The sequence below is a fragment of the Phodopus roborovskii genome, unplaced genomic scaffold (assembly GCF_943737965.1).
Source record: "Phodopus roborovskii unplaced genomic scaffold, PHOROB, whole genome shotgun sequence".
NCBI lineage: Eukaryota > Metazoa > Chordata > Mammalia > Rodentia > Cricetidae > Phodopus > Phodopus roborovskii.
In genome coordinates this window covers 15,280,067-15,300,268 of record NW_026126567.1, presented here as the reverse complement: position 1 = coordinate 15,300,268, position 20,202 = coordinate 15,280,067, and the positions used below count along the sequence as shown (strand labels likewise).

At 44.6% G+C, this 20,202-nt stretch overlaps 1 protein-coding gene across 1 annotated transcript in view; it reads left to right on the top strand.

The window, feature by feature from the left end:
• The window catches only part of Deptor (DEP domain containing MTOR interacting protein), a 129,998-nt gene that overhangs the window by 89,003 nt on the left and 20,793 nt on the right, over positions 1 to 20,202 (top strand). The window contains exons 5-8 of the mRNA XM_051202655.1: positions 2,388 to 2,573; positions 4,762 to 4,896; positions 9,303 to 9,373; positions 10,948 to 11,052. Of these exons, the coding sequence (XP_051058612.1) occupies positions 2,388 to 2,573; positions 4,762 to 4,896; positions 9,303 to 9,373; positions 10,948 to 11,052 (497 nt within the window). The remainder of the gene's footprint in view (positions 1 to 2,387; positions 2,574 to 4,761; positions 4,897 to 9,302; positions 9,374 to 10,947; positions 11,053 to 20,202) is intronic.

The following is a 20,202-nucleotide window of genomic DNA, read 5'->3' as shown; positions in this document are numbered from 1 at the left end:
TACAAAATGAAACAAAGCAGGTGAGCGGCTTGCTAGCCAGCCTGTCTAGCTGAATTGGCAAGCTCCGGGTTCAGTGACGATAGCTGTCTCAAGAAAGAAAAAAAAAAAAAAAACAATGTAGAGAGTAATTAAGACATTCAAAGTCAACTTGTCTTCCATACACACACACACACACACACACAATTGTGCACCTGCACCGACACACGCACACACACACAATCTGCCTAAACGGTGTGAAACCACGTTCCTGACTGCAGAGTGTTTCATATTTTCTAAGAGTTCCTTAACATTAAAGTGTCTCAGTGAAGTCCCAGCTTGTTTGTTTTTATAAGCAATGATGTCTCTTTTAGCAGACTGTGGAACTGGCAAGCTTTCCAATGAGCAGATGGTGCCATCTGCCCATTGCAGTGCTGAGAAAGATATCTGGGGCCAGGCGTGACACTTAGCAGGTGCTCCATTGTTGAATAGATGTGTGTTACTGATGCCATCACACGACCAGCTAGCTGGACTCTTTCACTTTTTATTTTTATTCTTTTGGGTTTTCTTTTTTGACTGCTAGAGACAAGGTCTTGCCCTGAGTTCAAATCATTCAGCTTTTTTTTTTCCCATTAAATTTATTTCTTTATTTTACATCCAACCACAGTTTCTCCTCCTCTTTTCCTCCCATTCTGTCCCCTCCTCTCTTCCCCCAATCCATTCCTCCTCCATTTCTGTTGAGAAAGGGGCAGGCCTCTCACCGGTATCAACAAAGCATGGCATATCAGAGCTGCAGTTACATGCTTTATAGTTAGAATTACACTCACAAAACAAACTTATGAACCTCAGTTAAACATTTAATGACAAAGAGGAAGTATCTTTCAAGGCAAAATAGTGTCTTAGCAACAGTACAGGTAGTGGGAAAATTTACTATTTAATTTTATTTAGAAGCAAGATGTCCCTAGATCCCACTCCACCACCCCCCTCCCCGGCTAGCCTGGAACTTATTATTTAGACCATGTTGGCCTTGAACTTGTTAAAATTCTGCAATCTCTGCCTCCAAGTATCCAAACTACAGATGTATGCAATCATATCTGGCTACAAGTTAACTTTATATATTTTCATTAGTTTGAGACTTTCTTAGGGCCAGAGGTCAAACCAGACAAATATTCTACCTCTGAACCATACTGAAAATACTTCTAGTGGACTGTTATCTGACTTCCCTGGGGAGATAGAAGGGAAGCCTACTTTGGAGAGGTAAGCGAATTGGTTGGGGTTACAGGAGCCTGAAGGACACACGGTATCAGATCAGCTACACCCCTGAAAAGTCTCATCCCCACTGAGTTTCTACCTCCTACATTCTTTAAGATTCCTAAGATTATATCTACATGTACAGGAGGGAGTAGTGGTTGAAATCTCAGGAGAGGGCCGGGGTTATTATGAGCATCTCATGACTCTAGCCGTACAGCAAGTGGGTTCCACTTCTGTAGGGCTAGCTAGCCGTGCGCTGTGTAGTCCTGTAGGCCAAGGTCTCTGCTAGATCATCAGAGATGCTGTGCTCACAATGGTGACTGTCCTGGGGGTGCGTAGTAGGTTATGCTCTTTTTCTTGTGGTTTATAAAATGTGTGCACCTCACATTCCTAAGTAAGAAATTTGTTAATAATGAGTATTTTTTGAAGTTTTTCTTCTCTCTTTTTTCCTACAGATGAGCTGTCAATGGTGGTCATAGACATCCGGGCTTTTATTAAACAAACTATTATCTTTTAAGTATGATGATTCTAGATCTTTGTTACATTATGTATCTGTCGAGGGAAGGGGACATGGAGGGGTTCATGTGCGCCGTGGTACATGTCTGGTGGTCTGAGGATAACTTACAGGAGTCAGTTTTCTCCGTCCATCATTTGTGTCCTGGGAATGAAACTCAGATCTAGCTGAGCGGCAAGCATCTTTACCCACTGAGCTATCTCACCTGCTCTTAAGCAACGCTTGCAGACTACTCCAACATTTGCCATGCATATTGACTCATGCCTGGAGTGTCGGTGTGGGGCAGGCACACATACTATGGGCACACGTGATTAAATGAAGCTGTGATCATCTCACACAGAGAGCCCAGTGTTCATGTACAGTGAGGCGAGCGATCACTTGGAGGGAACACTGGAGCCAGCAGAACACTATAAAGAGAGCTCAGGTTGGGGGTGAAGTCGGGGACTGTTCCTCAGAGGAGGTGGCTTCCAAATTCTTCTGTCATGTGAGAAGAATTTGGGACTGTGTGTGGGCGCTCCACAAGTGCACATGGCGTTTGTGTACTCTCTTCCTTGGGACTTTTACCCCTGTTGGCTGGAGTCTTCTGACTTTATCGCTCTCTGACCAGCATGCCACACATTCTTCATGGGTTGTTTCTTGTCCCTAGTGTCCAACAAGCACCCGTTTGTGGACAGCAACCTCCTCTACCAGTTCAGAATGAACTTCCGTCGGAGGCGAAGAATGATGGAGCTGCTCAATGAAAAGTCCCCTTCCTCCCAGGAGACACACGACAGTCCCTTCTGCCTGAGGAAGCAGGGCCACGACAATCGGAAATCCACCAGCTTTGTGTCAGGTATGCTGGTTCCGTTGTGGACACATGAGTTTTGTCTTTTGAGAAATAGTGGAGAGGGGCTGAGGATGCGGCCCCTTTGGTACACTGCATGCTAGCATGCAGAGCGCCCTGGGTGTAACCCCTTAATCGGGAGGTGGAGGCAGGAGGGTTAGGAAAATCAAAGTCACGCTCCACTACAGTGTTTGAGGTCCATGTGGATTACAGGAGACCTTGTGTTAAAAATGTACACATGCCTTCAATTCCAGCACTCTGGAGGCAGAGGCAGGTGGATAACTGAGTTCAAGGCCAGCCTGGTCTACAGAGTGAGTTCCAGGATAGTTAGAGCCACAGAGAGAAACCCTGTCAAAAAACAAACAAGGAAAAAAAAAAGAAGAAGAAGAAAAGCATCTGGACACTCTCATGCATATGCTCATACACACACACACACACACACACACACACACACACACACACACTCACTCACCAAATACAGAAGTGTGAGATGTTTAAGAGTATCTCCAACTCCTCTGAGAAAACTTGGCATTGACTCAAGGGACTTGTTGCCTTAAATTTCAGAAGCACTTGGTGGGCGTGGGGCTCTAACTTGTCATCCCAGTCATTGGGAATGGAGGCAGGAATTCAAGGTCAGACTTGGATATATAACTTCTTGAGATTCTGCCTCAAAAGGAAAAGAGAGTAAGGAAAGGGAGGAAGTAAAGAAGGAAGTGGGCAGGAAGGAAAGAAAATACGCACTGAGCTTAACTCAGCACAAAATGGATCTGTCATGTCTTGCTTCTGAGCAGGGACTGACAATAAGGACATGTACCTCTGTGGATAGTGACATTTCCGGGTTTCAGGCTTGGCTACATGAATTGTCTCACTTAATTCTTACTGTAGCCCTAAGGAAAGATTTTTCCTATCCCCACAGTCCAGAGCCTTGGTGTGGCTTACAAGTGGTGGATGTAGCTTCCTCTCAGCAGTTCTATTTTAATCTGCCCCCTTCTGAGCCCCTTTGTATCCCAAAGGCCTCAAACGCAGCCAGGTTCAAACTGAAAATGAAGCAGGAACTGCTAAGTAGAAAATCAGCCCAAGCCTGTGCTTCAAGGCCATGGTGGAGACACGGTCTCTAGTCTTCCGCAGATGCCGAGTGGCAATCCATGCTTCCTTTGGACAGAGGCTTGCCTGCTCCTTGGAATGGTTCAGTAGAGTTGATGTGAGGAGAATAGGTTAATCTACTCCCATAAAGCCGTCATTAGTTGTTTGCTTGTTTGTTTTCTTTCCATGAGCTAATCAGCGGCCACAGCAGTCTCCGTCCGTACTTTCCCTCACATACAAGCCTTCGGAGCCTATGGCAGGCAGAACCAAATCTGCAAACTGAAGCTTGAAAGCCTTGGTATAGGCCGTTTCAGGCTTTGTCTTCCATGCTCCCAAATGATGGCTTGCTGCCACTAAGTCAGGAGCCGTTTACTACCACTGCATAATAAGTGTCACATATATCCGGTACGTTGGATTTATACCCCGGGAGAGGAAGCTTGGCTTGGTAGTTTTTAAATTCTCGTCCTGCATGAGCCGGGGAGATGGCCCCATTGGTAAAGTGCTGAACATTCAGGCATGATGACTCAGATAAAGGGCATGTTAAGATTTTTAAAAAGAGAGAGACAAAAAGGTATGTATCTATAATCCCAGTGCTAGGGAGGCAGAGACAGGATAACTGGACCTTGCTGGTTAATCTAGCCGAATCGTCAAGCTCCAAGTTCAGTGAGGGAAATCTTGTATCAAACCATAAGATGGAGAACAACTGAGAAGACTCTGGATATTGACCTCTGACCTCTACATACAAGAATACACATGTGCCTGTGTACATACAACATATACACATGAATATGTACATACACCCTTGAATACCTCAAGACAAAATACCTCTTAACCAGCCACAGTGGTGTGCCCCATGATTCCAGGACCGTTATAGTTGAGACTAGCCTGGGCTCCATAACGAGCACATACATTATGTTACCTTTTCCTCACGTCTATCCCGTGGAATAATAATATTCCATTGTACAGTCCAGGAAACTGAAAGGCAACGGCCTGGTTTATGCTATCTGCAACTATGTGGGCAAACTGGGCATGGCGTTCTTACTTTGCAGCTGAAAGCTCAGGAGTTCTGGGCCTGCGACTACTGCTCAGTGACTGTTTGCCTCCCCCTCTGCAGTCAGTCCCAGCAAAGAGATCAAGATCGTGTCTGCTGTGCGGAGGAGCAGCATGAGCAGCTGTGGCAGCAGTGGCTACTTCAGCAGCAGCCCGACGCTCAGCAGCAGTCCCCCTGTGCTCTGCAACCCCAAATCTGGTGAGTGAAAGAAAGAAAGGCAGCCATGTGCCTATCTGTGGACTCCTCTGCCCATGCTCAGGCTGAGTTCCTTGGAAAATAGAGATCAAAGGAGCAGGAAACTCACAGGTTAATACCTGTTGAGTAGCTGGGAAAGAATAGCATGTGGGCTGTGATGAAGGCTACTGGAAGTCTACTGTTGACCCATAATGCACTAGGGTGCCCTACAAAGCTGTACAGAGTGACTCTGAGAGAGCCAAACACCTTCTGGTTGATCAGTTATTCAGTGTTGATGCCCCCAAAAGGAATGCATGACTTTGCTCACGACAGCTGCCTTCAGAGGGATGGCTCTCAGAGTCAGCTGCTGATTGTCCAACACCAGCAGCTGCAGTAAGCAGCTGAGAGGGGGTCCTTGGCTTTCAAAAGGCCCCCAGCAACTGCAAATTCAGTATAGAAAGAACTGCTTTCCTAAATCATAGCAGGCAAGGATCTATGTGGACCTTGTGCTTGCTTTATTTATTTATTGTTTGTTTACTGAGACAGGGTCTTGATATGTAGCTTTGTCATGTCTGGTATTGGCCTTGAACTTCCCACAGTCTCCCTGATGTTTGCTGGGATTGCTGCCATGTGCCACCATGCTCAGTTTCAATGCCTAACACTCATAAGGAAGAAGGGTGGGTATATATAAGCCTGCTCATTGGAATTCATTGTGGTCTTACAGTTTCAAAACCTGTTCATCAGCCTCCATAAGGACTTTGAACCATGGTAAGGCTGGTTAATGGAAGCTTTTAAGAAACAGCCTTAAAAACCCCCAATCAGGGTTCAAAAGAGATGCTACAATAAGCAGGAGTAAGGTCTGAGGGCTAAAGGAACGGATCAACCCACATACATTTTCTTATCATTCTGTCTCTTTATTCTTCCAAAATATCTCTCTCATCCCACAAGATTTCCAATTTACATACCCACACAGACACAATTAGCAATTCTCTGGTAATATTAAGGTCACAGGCAGGTATTTCTCAGGGTCAAGAAGACAGATATGGCTGACAAAGTGGGCGCCTGCTATCTCCCATTATGTCTCTAAGGGGGCGTGGCTGTGAAGCACCTGGGCATATCTAAAAAGGATCAATAGAGGAAGGGGCTATGATTTCTAAGAGGGGAGAAAGGGGGTTTATGTGTTAACAACATCTGTGTTGTTAGTTAAGCTAGACGTTTGTAACCGGTAAATGTAGGAAAAGGGAAGAGACCATAGTGGCAGCACTGTGCACTCTGTGGGTACTTCTGCTTCCTCGGCAGCTGGGAATACATCACCATGGCAACCATGGCAGCCTGAGTAAGCTGCTGTGGGAGGAAGATGGGTGGTGCTCGGTCAGCATTAGCATTTTCACCAAATGTTCGCTGACTAAAGGGAACCTCTCAACACTAGAGATCACATCTAAGGTTGCTAGATCAAAGGGAAGAGACTGTGGCTATGTAGTGTAAAATCCAAAGTCTTTTATGCTTCCAGCCTCTGGCTAAGCGGTGGGGAGCTTGTTCCCACTGACACCCAGATGAGAAGGGATTTCCTTTCTATGGGGCCTTTTCACGAATTCAAGACACCCAGTATCAAGATTACACAGCCAAATGAAAAGTCATCCTCCTGACTTCCCACAAATGTATGTGCCCAGTAGATGGAATGTTTTCACGAGATATACACACAAGCGGTGGAAAACACCCAAAGCTAATCTTGGGGAAGAAATGAAGTGACTCATGAGAGGAATTACAGACAGTAGCAACTGATTTCCACAGTCAGCGACTCCCCAGCCTTGCGAGGTGGAACTCCCTATCACTCATGTGGTAGGTTGGCCTGCTGACTATTAGTTAACCTGTTGTACTTCTCATGGCTCTTGACAGCTGGCAAGATGGCTTAGAACATAAAAGTGCTTACCATGCAAGCCTGACAACCCGAGTTCAATCCCTAGAACCCTCAGAACCTGTGTAAAGATGGGAGAAAAGAACTGACACCACAAAATTCTCTGGCCTTCACACATGTGCCATATCGTATCTGTCTATCTCTGTCTCTCACAGACACACACGCTCCCTCTAATAAATAAGAATATTAGCCATCTCTATGTATCAGAATAATATAGATTTAGTAGTAGATGTAAGTATCTAACCTCACCACTCTCCCAAAAGAACAAAGCCATAGCTCTTACCATAACCCATGGTCATGGTGATGAGTAAGAAGGAAAACTGTGGGATAATTCTCACAGATTCTCAAAGTTTCTGTTTTCCAACACAACAAAAAGAAAACGTCCATTAAAATAAACAGCCAGCCCTGCTGCCAAAAATATCAATTTTCATAACCCCCAGAGGAGCTCACGGGCATGGAGAAGAGCTTGTCTGCTGAGCAATAAGATCTCAGCCCTAGTACACTCACTATGTTTCCTACCTCCTCTCAGTCTCCTGAGACATCCATTTGTCATCTTGATATTTGACCTACTCCCTCATCCTTTGCAAACACTGATTCATTTTCAAAGCTTTCTAAAAAGCAAAGGCAATGATCCCAACCACCTGTTCCCCTCACAAGAAGCAATTCTTGGTTCTTCACTAGGAAAGTGCTCCTTAAGCCTGGGGCTCACCCAGCAGTTGGGGCCAGCTGCCTGGGGATCATGCAGGCCTGTCCCATGCTGCTGCACACTTGTTGGGGACCAGTGTCTGACCTCTGAGTGAATGCCACTGGCAAAGGGAACTCTAGGTAGGTACGTCTCCAGATAGGACCCTCGCCCTGGCTCCTTTCATTTTTTTGTGACATGTATATCTCTGCTGTGCGTGTCTCTAGGATGGCCCCTATGCCCGATACCCACTAGCTGCCCTGGGAGGCTAGTACAACCTCCTTTCCAGTTCCAAAGGATCAATGAACAGAGAGGGAAATGAATGACTAGAGGATGGATGGAGAAATTCATTAGTAGGGGGTTTTCATGCAGCTGTCTTGATGCCTTAATAGACAACAGCAGTAAGCTGAGAATAGACAGACAACACTCCACATTGGTGTCTTCCAGAGTTTCTGAGACAGCACAGCACAGGAGGACAAGAGGCATTGCTAAAAATTTGGGTCCTGGAACTCATTCCCGAGTTTGATCCTCATTTTACTACCCATGCTTTAGCTATAGGATCTTGAACACACACAGATTAACTTTTCTGAACCTGTTTTCTCACATATAAAATCAATGGCCAAAAATAAGAAAGAAAAACTAACTTAAAAGCCATGATACCAAGTATTATATCTTCAAGTTTTAAGGCCATCAGACACTTCTGTGGCTTTAGAATTTTCTACTATGAGTTTATTGTACCTAATTTCACTTTCAAATTAAGCAAGCATGGTGACACACAGCTGCAATTCCAGCCCTGGAGGCTGAGTAGAATTAGAATTGCAGTGAGCTACAGGCCAGCCTGGGCTACATATCATGTTTGCAAGACCCTGCCATACATACATACATACATACATACATAGCAAGACCCTGAAGTAAGTAAATAAATAGATAAGTGCCTGAGCTACATATCATATAAGCAAGAGCCTGTCATAAATTGACAAATAAATAAATAAATACGATTAGTGCCATGATGAGCCAGACTCTTTAGTACAGTGGTTCTCAACCCTGCTAACACTACAACCCTTTACTAAAGTTCCTCAGGTTGTAGTGACCCCCAACCACAAGGTTATTTTTTGTTGCTACTTCATAACTGCACTTTGCTACTGTTATGAGACCTAATGTTTATACCTGATATACGGATGGTCTTGGGCAACCTCTGTGAAGGACCGTTCAGTCCCCAAATGGGTAGAGACCTACAAGTTGAGAACCATTGCCTTAGATCATTATCTCAGGTAGAGATTAGATAAATAATGAATGTGACAGGGTGCAGGGAAGTGAGGGGTCCAGCCCATGGGGAGTACTGTGCTGGCTCATGAGAGCTTGGTGCATCACCCTTATGTTTCTAGGTTATTTACTAGAGGAGAAAATGGTTAGTAAATGGGTTGTATGCAGTATGTGGGGGACAGGGAGTTGGATGGAGTCATTATCGGTAGCATGGCTATTGGACTGCTGGAGTTTTGACATATATAGATACAGATAAGGACTTAGGAGAAAGAGCTGGAACAACTAGGAGCTTAGCCTTTTCCTGTATAGGAAGACTCCACTCCTCCCTTTGTCCCCTCCCAAGGCATCTTAGTTGCTTTTCCCTGACTTTTCTCATCCTCCCTGCATCTCTGTGGTTCCAAAAGTTAGGTTTACGCTCTTGGCTGGTTTTTCCTGTCTGCTCAGCTAAAGGATAAACGTGAGGTGGAGGACTTTGCCACTTTTATTGATTAGCATTCAGGAAACACCCACTGAATGACTAGGAGAAGAACTTAGAGCTGTATATTCTCTGACGCTATGTCTGTCTCTTAGTACTGAAGAGGCCTGTCACTTCTGAGGAACTCTTGACTCCTGGAGCTCCATATGCGAGGAAGACATTCACGGTAAGCCTAGCTCCTGTGCACACCCACCAGTCAGTGTACAGCTTAAAAACCATTTTTTTTTTTTTTCCATGTCTACGTATATTTTAAAACACACTATAAACCTTTAGAGGTTTTTCTTAATATGAATCTGTCTTTACTGTAAATCTTTATCTTTGTCTGGCCACAAGTCTTTTATCTGGTAAACAACAACATTGTTAAAATGAAAGTCTTTGTTGTTTCTGCCGCGGTTATCAAAGATGGCGGCGGGTACCTTTACCGCCAGCAATGAAAGCTGTGGTCACTGCCCTGGTCAACACTGCCATCCAGAAGGCATGCTGCCAGCTTAGAGATGTGGTCACTGCCATTGCCATCTCCATGCATACCAATAAATTGTTAGCAGTGCTTCTTAAAAGCCGTGCGGATTTTTGCCACTTATGCTGAGTCAGGAACCTTCCCTTAAAGGAGCCGCGCGATCTGCTTGTGTCTTGCAAGTCAGAGTCCAACTGAGAAAAATGCTGTTACCAAGAAACCTTGCTTGTCTCTATTCTTTTGTTTCTAAAACCCTTTTTTGAGCTTTTGTTAAATTTTAACTGTAAGTTCTTAGCCACGTGGGTGCCATTTGTAACGAATACGGGTTTTTCTGCCCGCCGCCTGCTCTTGTTCCACCGCCACGCCAGCCCCAATTAATACACTGAGACTCTGTACTAGATATAATTCTGTTGGCCCTGTTACTTGTTTCTTATCGGCTACCTCTGTCTTAATTATTAACCCATTTGTGTTAATCTATGTATTTCCACGTGGTCTTCTTACCCGGAGCCGGCTGCTGCGTACTGCTCTCTCCAGACTCTCCATCTTGGCTCCTCCTTCCTACTTCCTTTTTCCTCCTTGTCCCTAGTCCCTCCTATCTCCTTTCCTATTGGCCAACAGTGCTTTATTCATTAACCAGTACGAGAAACATATACAGAATGACATCTCCCATCAAGAGAGTTTCGATTGGCATATTTCTAAGGATGCCTCTGGAGCCATCCAGGGAACCTACCTGCCTGTTCTGATTCTGTAGGAAAAGGTATCTTTTCATGCCAAACGATGTTTGGACCAGAGTCTATTTGTAAATTGTGAACTTTATCTTTCTCATTTGGTTTTCTTGGTACGGAAAACTCTTTCAAAAGAGGCCAAGACTCTTCCTATCTCCTGTCATGGGTAGTTTAAACTGCTCTTCTACACTTCCATGTAGCCAGGTCAAAGTCTGTGATTTGGATATGAAGGAAAGGTCCATTGCTGAGGTAGACCTTGAATTCAGAGAGAACGTGTAGATTTTAAGATCTTCAAAGACTCCCGCTGGGGTGTGGTATGAAATCGGCTGTCAGCACAAAGAAGAAGCATGCTGCCAGCTGTTTAGTGGGGAGTGACCTCCCTGCTACAATCAGGCCATGTGTCTCCACTACATTTTCATTCCCCTGATGCAACAGATGAAATGAAGAGAAAGGATATGTCAATACACAGAGTTAATCTTGGGTCAGACTTCCCTCTCTTGGAGAGACAGGCAAATTGCCAGGGACAGTCTGCCATTTGCTAATTGTGGTTTTCCTCTCTAGATTGTTGGCGATGCGGTTGGCTGGGGATTTGTGGTACGAGGAAGTAAGCCATGCCACATCCAGGCTGTGGACCCCAGTGGACCTGCAGCTGCAGCAGGGATGAAGGTACCATTCATCATCTCCCTGCTCACCTGTCTGCTGTGGCTTCTTCAGAGAGCATTTATTGATTGTGATTTTTTTTTTTTAATTTCCACATTTCTTTATTTTCTCCTCCCATCAGAAAGAGTCAAATCTGTAGGACATAGTATCCTCAATTAGGCAAATCATCCAATCAGGAGTCAGTTTTTACCTCCACAACAGTCATGCCTCTATTGTGCCAATAGGCTCATCACGCTTAGTAGACTGGTATTATAGTGTCTACCTCTGGGTAGTGTAGTGATAACTTTTCTCCTCAGTTCCAGCTTGATTTCTCTATGTCCTACAAACCAAGCAATCTTCAGCAATCACACTTGCTATCTATAGTAGCCAAGATCAATGTCAATAACCTGTGTTCTTTTAGGGGCCTCCCTGACTAATAACTCATTGGGAAATATCCCGTGCGTGGAGCTGAGGTTTTCATTCAACGGAATGCATTCTAGTGGAAGCATTGCACACAGATGCAGGGAACCTGTTTGTTAATGCACCTCACATCCCTTCTTTCCCTGGTTCTCCCCACTTGATCCCTGCTTAAATCTGTAACTCACAGATTTTCCGTTTTTAAGCATCTTTATCCAGCACAGTTTTGATCCATCCTCTGTGAACATTTCACAGAGGATGTTGCTCTTGGATGATCTAGTACGATGAGAGGATTCAAAAGACTGGAAAGTTCCATCATGCCTTCCATACTTTCATCCAGTGCTCCCGTCCTCTCTCATCACGTCCCTGCCTAGTGCTGTAAACCAGGACAGCAGTGGCAACATGTCTATCTCCACCTGCCTGAACTCTGGGGCTCTGGCATTGGTTTGCACACTTTGAAAGGGGGGAGGGGACAGCTAAGCTTGGCTCAGAGAAGTGGAGAGCATCATATCACCTACTGCCCCAGTATTATACTCTGACCCTTCCCCCTCCCCCGTCTGAAGAACATCTCACCACATCCTGTGCTCCAAATGATGCCAGTCTCCTTGGCTAAAGTAGCTAAGGTAGCGTCCCTTCCTATTGGATACTGAACCCAAGGAGCTTAGTGGGAGAGTTGCCTAGGATTCTGAAGAGCACAGGCCCTTGTTACCCAGCTCAGGCGGAGTTTTTCATTTTCTAAGGAACTTTTGGCTAAAAGAGCGATTTCATATTGTACTTCCACAATGACTACCCAGGAAAAATTATTTTTGGCTTGCTCCTTCACTTCTGAGCATGCGCTCTTTCACATGAGGACGGATTTGCCTCAAAAGACTTTTCCTTTGAGGAGGAAAGCAATGGATTGAGTGTGGCTGAAGACCTTGTGCTGCCTAGCTAGCCAAGCAGACCAGGAAACTAATTGGTTTTAGTTTAATCTCTCATGGTGAAGTGTCAAAAAACCTTCCTGCACATTCACAACTGGCTAATTAGTTAACTCTTTATGTACCTGAAGAGTTGCTGTCCTAACTTTCCCTGTTTTTATTAACTAGTGGCTTATTTGGTTCATATCCCTCTCTTCTCTGGAGGTGTGTGATGGTCTTCATGTGCCACAGAGCAGTGCGGAAGTGTCAGAATTTTCTGCATCTGCACTGTACAGCATTCTAGTTCAGCAACACAGCCTGCCCTGAACATCTCTGCCCCAACACCTTCTGTCCTCTTCCTGGAAATCAACCAAACACCTTAAACACATTAGCTTATTCATGACTCTTCTAAATCAGTCGGGGGAGGAGTTTTAAGTTACAGTATCTGTTAGTTTATCATGTAGAAGAGATATCAGTGCTTGTCTTAAGCATGGGATGCAGGGAGTAGGATGAGGAAGACTGTGAGTTCAAGGCCAGCCTGTGCAACATAGTGGGACACTGATGGGAGAGAAGGTGGGTGGGGGACATAACAATCATGTAAGAAGGTAAGCTTGGCCACACTGCATGTATGTATGTATATGACTATATATACCTATATATACATATGTGTGTGTGTGTGTGTGTGTGTGTGTGTGTGTGTGTAGTCCACTGCATGTTAGTCTGATTTGGTTTGTTTATTTTTTAAACAAATGTCTCATGTATCCCAAACTGCTGTCAAACTCATGATCTTCTGGGTTTATAGGTGTGTAGCCCACTGCCAGCTTAGAGATCCTTTTTTGGTGGGGGAAGGGGGATTCGAGACAGGGTTTCTCTGTGTAACCTTGGCTGACCTGGAACTTGCTTTTTAGACCAGGCTGACCTCGAATTCATATCTGACTGACTTTGCCTCCTGAGTGCTGGGATTAAAGGTGTACACCATACATTTTAATTTTGCTGCTGATTACAGTGAAAATGGGGATGAATGCCACCCCTTCGTATAGATTAGCTATATAATATAATTTCCCAGAAATTATTTTGTGTATTTTCCCATCTAAAGCACTGAGTGAATTATCTATCCCCTATTAACATGTGTGTTGCTGCTGAGAATTTCACTTCTGTAATAAGCCATTGTAGGTGAGTGAGTAGAATGGCTCAGCGGGTAAAGACAGGGGCTTGCCTCCAAGCCCAGTGACCTGAGTTTGATCTCACTCACAGGGTGGCAAGAGAGACCCAGTTTTCACAAATCATTCTCAACCTCTCACAAGCTGTCTTCTGTTCCTGATACCCATGCTATGGCAAGTGTGAATTACACACAGATGAACACATAAATGTAAAACATTAAAGTGAATTATACAATCTGATATTTATAGCTTGTTTTCACTAAACTGTCATACCTTTGTTGGTTTCATATAGGAAGACTCGGGTTTCATTTATTGAGTATAAGACTTCAACAGGGTATCCTTGGAGAAGAATGTGTGGACCTGGGTATTTATTCACCTTGGTTGTGGGGTTTGAAATTTTCCAGTGTGACTTAAGATAGAGCTTAATGGTAGAACATTTGCCTAGCATGGGTGGTGCTTTAGGTTTAAGTCCACTGCTGGGTTGGGGGAGGGAGAATGGAAATGGAAGAGAGAGAGAAAGAAAGAGAGAGAGACAGAGAGAGAGAAATTACCTTGTGTTTGGGACAGATGCCTCTTAATTTTTAAAATTTTTGTTATTTTAATTGTTAATGTGTGTTTGCATGAGTATGTGGTGTGTCTGTGTGTGTGCACACGCACGTGAGCACTCACGCGCATGTGTGCAAGTGATGGTTGGTGATAATTATCAGCTTGATGAAATCTAGAATCACCTAGGGAGTATTAGTGTGAAACTGTTTAGATTGGGTTGGTCTTTGGGCATGTGTTTGGGGGATTGTGTTGATTGTATTATTTGAGGTGGAAACAGCTGTCTACTGTGGGTGGTACCGATCCCTAGGCAGGTGATTCTGAACTGTGTAAGAACAGAGAGAGCAAGCTGAACAGAACATATATGACTATATTTGCCAAGCTCCCTGCAGCTCCTTCTTTTGTGGACTGGCACCTGAAACTACAAGCCCAATTAAACCCTTTCTGTCCTACATTGCTTTTGTCAGAGTGTTTTATCACAACTGGAAAAGAAACTAAGGCAGTGTATGTGTCTAGAGAGGGTATGCGTGTGTGGTATCTTGAACATACATGTGTGTGTGGATGTGTGCCAAAGGAGGGCATTGGGTGCCTTCATTCTCTGCCCTCGTCCTGCTTTGCATCAAGGATAGCAGCCAGCAGATCTTCCTACCTCTGCTCCTCAGTAATGGACGTGTGGGTCACATAGAGCTTTGATGGGGGTGCTGGGATCTGAACTCTCTTTTTTCTGCTTATGCAGCAAATGAGATTTTCTGCTCAGCCATTTTTTTTTTTTTTTAAAGCTCCTTTTCTTTCGGTTTGTTTGTGACAGGTCTCTTGTGTCCCATGCTAGCTTTGAACTCTCTATGTAGCTAAGGGTGGCCTTGAACTCTTGATCTTCCCAAGTGCTGAAATTAAAGCCATTCCGCTCTGTTGTGATTTACATGGTACTGGGGATCAAACCCAGGACCTCGTATAAGTGAGACAGGTACTCTAGAACTGAGCTATATCCATGGCCCAAGATGTAAGTGTCCATCTTAACTTCACTGACCTCTCTACCTTAGGTTCTGGTTTGAATGCTCACTTCTGGACTTGTTATCAGGTGATGACTGACTGCTAGAAAAATGTCACCAGGCACTGTTCATGGGCCTTCGAAGCTTAAGTACTCCCCTGCTTCCAGCTGCAGCCTCTGCTTCCTGGTCTTTTTCCTTATAGACAGTGCACCGCCTTAGAGTCTTGCTACTCACCTTCCCCTGAGTGATAGACTAAGGGTTCCTGAAAGTTTGAGCCCAATTCAGCAAATCCTCCAGTAAGTGGTGTCCGTTAGGAATTTAACCACAGTGACTGGAGAGGTAAGTAGTACACCTTATGTCAGCTCTTCCTCTGTGTCTCTTTCTGTTTATGGGAATAAAGCGCTACTTCCAGTCATTGTGACTTTCCCATTCAGGAGAGTTTGTGCTCTGTCTCAGGGGCCACGTGGTTTTACTGCTTCAGATGCTTAGAGCAGAGGCAATTGCCCAAGCGTTTGGTGTTTACCATTTCTCTCTCCATTTGTTCACCTTGTTCCCGATATCAGAATGCTTTAGGGTGTGGGCCACCAGCAGGAGAATAGGTCTGGCCCCAGGCTGATGGCGATGGGTGCTCCCTCCCTCCCTTAATACCTCAAGATCTTTTTAGCCTACATCTATGAATTTGGAGCTGCTACAGGTTTGTAAAAGTTTGTTTATATGTTTTCTCTCCCTCCCTCCTCCTCTTTTATTTTCGACTGAAACAGGGTCTGATGTATTTCAGCCTGGCTTTGAACTTGCTATGTAGAGCAGGATGACCTGGATTCCACCATTTCCATTACAGCCCCGCCCAGTCCTGGGCTCACAGGGTTTGGGCTTAGGAGAGTCCATTCTCGGTTTGGGGTGCTTGTGAATTCTAGGCCAGCACCCTGCAGAGCACATCTCCAGGCCCACTTCCTTTGCCCTTCCCTAGCCACTTACACGAGGGAGCCAGTTCTCTGTGCCTTGCTGTTTTATAGACTACAGTCCTTAGGGATGCTGGGGACACTGGCCCCACTCTTTTGCTATCACATCAAGTCTAGCCCTGATTCTAGACCCCACTGAATTTATGATCATTTCATTGACATCCTCGGTCCAAGTTGGGTCCAGGTATTTACATTTCCCAAATACCTCATGATGGTTCCATGTCTGGCTCTCAAACGAATTTAATTAAGTAGTTCTGGCACTTAGTGTGCACTAATAGCTTCCTGTTAAATGCCAGATGTAACTAGAGATTCCTTGATCTGGCCGCTACCCATCAGGACCTTATACCCTGCCCTGTGTTACTCACAGTCCCACAGGCTCTCTCTGTAACTTCCAAACACTAGGTCTGCTCCTGCCCTGGGTAAGCAGGCTGGCTCCACTGTTGTCTTTTAAGTCTCAGATACTATGTTAGTTTCTCAGGGAAGCCTTCCTTAACTATGTTGTGAGACTTCTTTCTTTCATTCTCTAAGTTGCTCTTTATTGTATAATCCTGCTGTTTTAGTCACCTCAAGCTATAACAAAAATCCCATAGGCTGGATAGTTTAAATGGCAAACATTTGTTTCAAAGTCCAATATCAAGGATCTGGTCAATCCTGTATGTGGTAGGGCTCAGCTTCTTGGTTTGGTTTCCAGGTCATTATCTTTTTTTGTTTTTATATTTTATTTGAGCAAGAATAAGCTCTCCAACCACTTGTCATGAAAAATACTATTACTATTCATGAGGGCTCATGAATAGAGGGCTAACTACTTCCCATAGGTCCTGCCTGATACCATCCCACCCTACGGATGGGAATTCAGCATAGAAATTTTGGGAGAAGTGCACAAATATTCAATCCCTAATACTCATCTTCTTTTCTGCATAACCGGAATCTGAAAATATGTATTTATATGTGTATTCCAATACCTTGACTGTGGGTTATTATCAGTCTAAATAACTGTGGACAAGTATCTAAGAGAATTCCTAACGTTTAATCACTGCTTGAAGCAAATTTATTGGCTCTTCCAGTGGTATTTCTATATAAGGGGTCAGAGGATTCATGTACTGAATGTCTTCACCATGCCTTCAGATATTTTACAGCCATGATCTCTTTTATTTTTTTTTTTTTTTAACATCGTATGAAGATGCATAGAAACAGGCTCCCTGCTTTACAAGTGAGGAGATAAGGACCCAATGTGTAAATGTCAGGTGATGGTGCTGGTGGCTGCTGCTGCTGCTGTTATTTTGAGACAGCGTCTTACTATCTACCCTAGGCTGGCCAGAATCCCATTATGTAGCCTGGGCTGCCTAGAACTCATTATTCTGTCTCTGTCTTCCCAGGGTTGGGACCATGGTATTATTTCAAGAAATAACACACAGTGGATGGCAAATCCCATTAAGTCATTAAATGCTTAGTAAAGTACTAATGGATGGGTGACCTTCCATGTCTACTACAGAAGGGACTTTTTATATTCTAATCAAAGCACATTGTTAGAATGGTCACACGCTACAGCTGGGTACAGTGACGCTGGTGGCTCACACCTTTAATCCTAGCACTCAAGAGGCAGAGGCAGGTGGATCTCTGTAAGTTCTGGGACAGCCTGGTCTACAGAGTGAGTTCCTGGACAGCCAGGGCTACATAGAAAAGCCCTGTCTCAAAAATACAAAACAAAACAAAAACAAAACAAAACAAAAAAAAAAAAACCACACTGGGGGGGGGGGAGGGAAGGGAGAGGGAGAGAGACAGAGAGAGAGAGAGATCACATGCTCACCTGGATTAAGTTGAAGAAGATCAAATAAATAACTTGTTCTTGGCATCAGCTCCTCACTTGGACCAGGACTAGATCTTACAGGGTCACCCAAGGGAACACTCCAAAACACTCCCTTTTGTTAGTGTAATCAGGCCCTTCTTAGAGCAAAACATCTAGCCTTCAGGCTCCAGTGGATCTTGGGCCATACTTAAAAATACAGAACAAGAGAAGTCCGTGATTTTTTCTGGAAAGTTTTTTTTTTTTTTTTTTTTTGGTGGGAATAATTAGATTTTGTGAGAAACAGGGCTCAAGTGTTGGTGCTGCTCTGTGCCAAGTCTCTGGAGCATTTCTAGACTCCTGGCTGTTTTTCTTATTTCCTGCTGTGATGAATTAATGGATTTTGGCTTACTGGGCCTCATTCCTCTGTTTGCTTGTTTCTTTGTATGTTTATATAGAAACTACCTGAGTCACAAGAAGGAATGAATGGCATTGTTCCCTCCCACACCTCAGAAACCTTCCTGTCACCTAGAGAAAACATTTTCAAAATCCTACTCATTAGGCCTCCCTCCCCATGACAGACAACCCTGTATGTTGCATGGAATTTTCCTCTCACACCAAGGGAAACCAGTTTCCTGCCCAATCAGTCAAGCTAATTAGTAAGTGACGGAAAGGTGACTATTTGCTTGTGTGTGTTGAGGTGTGGATGTGCCGTCCCTGAAAGTAGAAAGACCCCAGAATGGAGCACAGTACCTAGGAAGACAGGAATGAAAGTCGTGAGTGGACTTCCGTATTTGGAGAATTGGCAGGGAGCAAGGAGCCCTTAGGCTAGGGCCATGCTACTTTGCCTACATTTGATGATCATCTCCTAAGACATTTTCTAGCATGTGAGACATGTATGCCAACGATCCACATCTTTTTATTTATTTATTTATCTATCTTATTTTACATATCGATCCTAGTTCCCTCTCCATCCCTCCCTCTCTTCCACCCTCCCATGCCCCCCACCCATCCTCCCATCCCATTCCCCCCACTCCACATGGAGGGTGATGCCTTCCTGGAAGGGTCATCTAAATCTGTCAAGTCATTTGGAGTAGGAACTAGGCCCTCCCTCCTGCGTCTAGGTTAAGGGAGTATCCCTCCATGGGGAATGTGCTCCCAAAGTCCTTTTGTGCAGCAGGGATACATCCTGGCTCCACTGTCTGAGGTCCCTTATACTGCCCAGGCCTTCTAACTTAGACCCATGTTCAGGGGGTCTGAGTCAGTCCCATGCTAGTTTCCCAGCTATTAGTCTGGGGGCCCGTTAGCTCCTCTTTGTTCAGGTCAGCTGTCTCTGTGGGTTTCTGTAGCCTGGTCTTGTCCTCCCTCTCAGCATCTGGATTCCAGTTCGGCTCCATGTTTAGCTGTCTGCTTCTGTTTCCATCAGCTACTAGATGAGGGCTCCATGATGGTTAGTCATCAATCTCATTATCAGGGAAGGACATTTATGGTAGCCTTTCCACTGTTCAAATTGTTAGTTGGGGTCAGTCTTGTATCCCTGCTCTATAGTGTGTTTAACACATGCTCCGAAAAGCAAGGCCAATTTTACATGCCCTAAGGCACATTTCCTCATCTTTTAAGGGTCCCGACCCTCTCACACCACAAAAAGAGCATATGAACTAGAGAAAGGCCGCTCATGCATTCCATACAGAGTTTTTACTCGAGTCATAACTTCGTATTGTAAAATGCACAGTTTTCATTGTACCGTTTGTTAGGTTTGCTCTGTCACTCAGATCATAGGACATGTCTGTCACTCCAAATGCCTCACCTCTGTTAGATCCTCACACCCCCTCCCCCAACCACTGATGGGATTTTTCTCATTAATTAGGTTTTTAGAGCCAACAGAATCCTTGGTGACTTTGGGCAAATGATTTCACTTCTCTTTGACTTGTGTCTGCTGAAGACACAGGTATGGCATCTTCCTCAGGGTTGGAGAGGGAGGTCATGTGTGCAGACCCTGCCCCCCCCACCACCAACCATGACAGACATGCTATCTCTCCTCACCGTGAATGAATGTGTTGGCAGGTTTCTAAGACGCCATACCCAGGGTAAATGTGAAGCTTTCTTCAATCCTGAACTCTTACCTCCACATCCCTGAGACTAGAAGAAGGCTGGAAGGTTCAGCAAGGGTTCTGAGTGTTGAGAGAGAAGATGACCATGGTGCAGTTCGGCTTCACACTTTCAGCATCTGGAACTAGAGACAAATGTTCCTGTTGTTTTAAGTCATCCTGGCTTCTTAATAATTTCCAAATACTTAACTACGTATGATGTCACTAATGCAACTATCAGTTACTTGAACACATTTAATGCAAATCACGGGGCATGAGTTTGGCAGGAAGCTTGCTGGTGGAAGGCCTTGGGCTCTGAGACACATCTTTCATTTGCCTTCAG